This window comes from Entelurus aequoreus, linkage group LG14 (genome assembly GCF_033978785.1).
Source record: "Entelurus aequoreus isolate RoL-2023_Sb linkage group LG14, RoL_Eaeq_v1.1, whole genome shotgun sequence".
Taxonomy (NCBI): Eukaryota; Metazoa; Chordata; class Actinopteri; order Syngnathiformes; family Syngnathidae; genus Entelurus; species Entelurus aequoreus.
The window spans coordinates 10933662-10938732 of NC_084744.1; the positions used below are offsets into that span (position 1 = coordinate 10933662).

Here is a 5071-nt window from a genome sequence, read left to right on the forward strand (position 1 = left end):
CTACATTTCATAGATTGACATCCTTCAGCAAAAATCAACAGGAAGTTTGCTATTCCTCCTTCAAAACAAAATTTTTGTTACAACCGGTCACCAAACATCAAACGTTATCTCCTCTGAGCGCGTTTGTCGTTTCGGCTTCAAACTACTACAGGAGAGAGATTGAACCCTTCTGATTAAAAGTTGAAGAAAGAATTGTGATACATGCTACCGTTTTGATTTTACGAGCCTTCAAAGACCCACTGCACTGATGCTGCTCCGGTGCCTATAATGACCACGGAAAATGCAATTATTGCTTTTTTGTCCTCAAAATTCTACACACAATACCCTATAATGACAATGTGAACTCAGACACAACTTCCTCTAACTCCCAGTACGAATATCGTAGAGACACGAAACAAAAACCTCTATGTAGGTCTCACTCAGGACTACCACTGGACAAAAGTATTGGGACACCTAGGACTAGCACCTGCCAAAAGGCGGACCCGTCCAACGCTGCTTGCAGCTTTAATTTCACTTGTTTTGGAAAGTCTTGACAAGCCGAATTTTCTTGTTCTATTGGCAGATAATTTTGCTTAGTTCAAATAAAATACCCCTAATTTTTGTATTTTTTTGTTCTTGTTTTTGAACACTGACTTTTTGCATTGTATAACGTCTTTTTTTTTTTTTTTTTTTGCTTTTGTTTACACATTATAAATATGAACAAGGCTCCCTGCATCTTTTTTTGATTTTTTTTTTTTTTTTATGAAAAGGGCCAAAAAAGTTTGGACATGCAAATACCAAACAAGCCAAAGCAGAGAAGGTTTCTCCACTTTTCTCTCCGAGTGCTGCTGGAAAAGTACACAAGTTTTCCAGCTGCAGTCTTGTTTCAGAAGGCAACATTCCAGCCAGTGCCTTAGGTCGCTTTCCACTTGGAAAACTGGGTGAATGCGCAGCGTCATCCCCCCCCCGGACCCCCACTCTCCCTAAACCTCTGGTTGGAGCGCACATAGTTATTGTTGCCCGCCAGCTCAGCTCAGCTCGGTCTGAGGAGAACTTGCGGCTAAAAAGATGGCATCCCAGCTGCTGTGTTGGAGGCTGATGGGCCTCGTTGCCTTGCTGACCTTGTTGGCTTCTACAGGTAAGTTCTAGCACTTTTTCTAGGATAGTCGTGTTGTGCAATCTTACATACACTTAATGGTGGGCGCTTTTCATTAAAAGTATAAATGACTTTTTGTTGCAACAAAAACATGCATGACATTTCACTTTTTGAAATGTAAGTCATTAAAAGTCTTTAACTTCCTTGAAAACGACCATAGAAATGTGATGCATTTTTCGTATTAAAATGTTATACCAATAAAGTGGTCATGATGCAGAAAATTGAAAAAAAATAAAATGAAAAATGTAATTTAAATAAGGTAGTAATAATATAATAGAGATAATATAATAGAGACTGAATGATCTATTGTGCTTAATCTATTTTTGTGTATTATGTTTATTCTTATGTATTATGTATATAGACATTAGACAGATATTGAATGTATGCATATATGAATTATTTCTCATTATGATACAATATGTAAAAACAAATGTACACATATAAGAAATAAAGTGTAAAAATAAATACATGTATGTATGTATGATATATATATATATATATATATATATATATATATATATATATATATATATATATATATACATATATATATATATATATATATATATATATATATATATATATATATATATATATTTCTTACTATGCATTATATTCAGTAATGAGAAAACAGATAAAATATGTTTAAAAAAAATTAATAAGGAAAAATAATTTTAATAATACACATGTACACCCATTTTAGTTATTATTGAAATATTTTTTATGAGTTATAAATGTAAAGTTGCTATTATACAAAAAAATATATATTTTTAAAGATTTTTAAAATTTAAATTTTAAGTATTTATTATGTACTGCCCCAAAAAGGGACAAGCGGTAGAAAATGGATGGATGGATGGATGGATTATATTTATCAAAATATATTGAATGTACGTAGTAATGAGACTGGACATTAGACATGTAAAAACATAAGAAATTATAAAGATAAAAACGGTTTTAAAATAAAAGTATACATAAAGTAGTTTTAGGATTACATTATAAGTATTTATTATGTATCATGATTGGACAGTAATCTATATAATAAATTGTAATAAATAAAACATAATGAATATATAACAACATAATCAATTTATATCATAAAACACCAGAAATAACTGAATATAATAAAACATAATGAATATATAAAAACATAATCAATTTATATAATAAAACACCGTAATAAATGAAACATAATAATATATAAAACAATCAATTTATATCATAAAACACCAGAAAAAACTGAATATAATTTGAACTGTTTCCTGACCAAGTTTTAACCAGAATGCATGACTGCGTTTAATATGGTTTATCCAGATGCCAAAAAAGAAGGAAGGGGGAAAAAAAGGAGAGGAAAAATTGAGTCTTGTTGTTCATAAAGTGCTTCACAAAACACATTTGCATTAAACATCACATTCAATTTTTTCTAAATGTACTTTAAGGCACTCCAGCACTCAAACATCTGATACTAATGTCCTTTAATGTCCTACACTTACAAGAAGAGCGTGGCTAACTTGCTGCTTTATTGATCCAAAAAGAAGATAAAAGGAAAGCAGCTTATATAATAATAAATAGATTTACATGCAAATCGGCTTCTTTTCTTTTTTAGTAGAGGAGTTCACATTTGCATCTGGCATGAAAAGAAGGAAGTCCTTCTTAAATGTAAGTTATTGGGCTGTTGTAGGGGGAGGGGTCAACGTGCGGGTGTGTGTGTGTGTGTGTGTGTGTGTTCTAAAAGCGGGGGTAGGGAGAAAGATGTGTGTCAAAAAAGTAGCAAAAAGAGAACAAGTGCATATTAGGCCTTTTTTCAGGGGATGGCAAAACAGAGTGGTACCATATACAGGTGAAAATCAAAAAATTAGAATAATATTAAGGTTTGTTTATTCCAGCAATTAGAGTAACAAGGTGAAACTAGTATATGGCATATAAATTCATAACATGCATCGCATTTTTCTAGCCTTCCTTTGATATAATTTAGATAAGGGCTTGGAGCTTATGAAAACCTTGTATTGAAAATCTCCAAAAATTGGGGGTTTCAAAAACCGTAAGCCATGATCATCAAAATGATAAGAAATACAGGCTTGGCATACCTCACTTTGCAAGTAATGAGTTTAAAACCGGTATTTAGTTTCATGTTTAAAGTCAAATTGCTGACAAGAATGGACTTTTACATGAAATTCAAATTTTTTGAGTTCCTTCTGTGGCAAGGAGAAAACATGTGATGATAGCTGAGTCAGAACAAAAATATAACCATTTTTAAAAAAGTAAAAAAAAATAAAAAATGCATTTAATATGCTACATGTAAATGTACATTTTTATTTATTTTTTTATATTAAAAAATATATATGTACACAAATAATACTATTAAATGTGTAAAAAGTTCATTCTTAAATTTGTCTTAATTTTTAAATATAAAGTAAATCATGTTTTTGCAAAGTCTCAAATTAGAAAAAGCAGAAGTTGAGTAATCTTTTTTGGGGGCTTTTTTTTGGGATACTGCCACAAAAACATACCCTATATGGCAAATAGAAAATGTGTGACGATAACCACAGAACAGGAAATTGAACGTATTAGTAAATAGAAAAGGCTGATCAGTACACAGAATTAGATTTCGCATACATCATTTCAAGCACAACTGAATTCCTACCTCACTGCAAAAAGTCAGTGTTCAAAAACAAGGGAAAAAAATACAAAAATGAGGGGTATTTTATTTGAACTAAGCAAAATTATCTGCCAATAGAACAAGAAAATTTGGCTTGTCAAGACTTTCCAAAACAAGTAAAATTAAAGCTGCAAGCAGCGATGGACGGGACCGACTTTGACGGCACATAAAATCCAAACCGGAGCAGTAACTAAAACTCTTTGGTCAACTTTTAATCAGAAGGGTTCAATCTCTCTCCTGTGCTAGTTTGAAGCTGACACGACAAACGCACTCTGAGGAGATAATGTTTGAAAAAAGGTGACCGGTTTTTACAAAACTTTTGTTTTGAAGGGGGAATTGCAAACTTCCTGTTGATTTTTGCTGGGGGTTGTCAATATATGAAATGTAGGTATAAGTGAGACCTACATAGAGGTTTTTGTTTCATGTCTCTAAGACATTCCTACTGGAAGTTACAGGCAGTTTTGTCTGAGTTTTCTTCCTAGGAGCAGTTGTGTCTGTGTTTTCTTCCTAGGGGGCGCTAGAGCGCAATTTTGAGTTTTGGGGTTGGGGTTTTTTATTAGATCGCAATTTTTGCCAGTCCTGATGTGTGTGTCCAGTTTGGTGAGTTTTGAAGCATGTTAAGGGGGTCAAATTACAGCTCAAAGAGGCAAAAGTGACTGTTTTCACTAAACTTTTGAAGGGGGAATTGCCAACTTCCTGTTGATTTTTGCTGGGGGTTGTCAATATATGAAATGTAGGTCTAAGTGAGACCTACATAGAGGTTTTTGTTTCATGTCTCTAAGACATTCCTACTGGAAGTTACAGGCAGTTTTGTCTGAGTTTTCTTCCTAGGAGCAGTTGTGTCTGTGTTTTCTTCCTAGGGGGCGCTAGAGCGCAATTTTGAGTTTTGGGGTTGGGGTTTTTTATTAGATCGCAATTTTTGCCAGTCCTGATGTGTGTGTCCAGTTTGGTGAGTTTTGAAGCATGTTAAGGGGGTCAAATTACAGCTCAAAGAGGCAAAAGTGACTGTTTTCACTAAACTTTTGAAGGGGGAATTGCCAACTTCCTGTTGATTTTTGCTGAAGGACGTCAATGTATGAAATCTAGGTCTAAGTCAGACCTATATAGAGGTTTTTGTTTCATGTCTCTACGACATTCCTACCGGAAGTTACAAGCAGTTTTGTCTGTGTTTTTTCCTAGGGGGCGTTAGAGCGCAATTTTGAGTTTTGGGGTTTGTTTTTTTGATTAGATCGCAATTTTCGCCAGTCCTGATGTGTGTGTCAAATATGGTGAGTTTTGAA

General features: G+C 33.4%; 1 protein-coding gene across 1 annotated transcript in view; it reads left to right on the top strand.

The window, feature by feature from the left end:
* Positions 1 to 981: 981 nt before the first annotated feature.
* The window catches only part of LOC133665255 (augurin-A-like), a 9475-nt gene continuing 5385 nt past the window's right edge, over positions 982 to 5071 (top strand). The window contains exon 1 of the mRNA XM_062070507.1: positions 982 to 1117. Coding sequence (XP_061926491.1) covers positions 1048 to 1117 — 70 coding nt within the window. The 5' untranslated portion in view covers positions 982 to 1047. The remainder of the gene's footprint in view (positions 1118 to 5071) is intronic.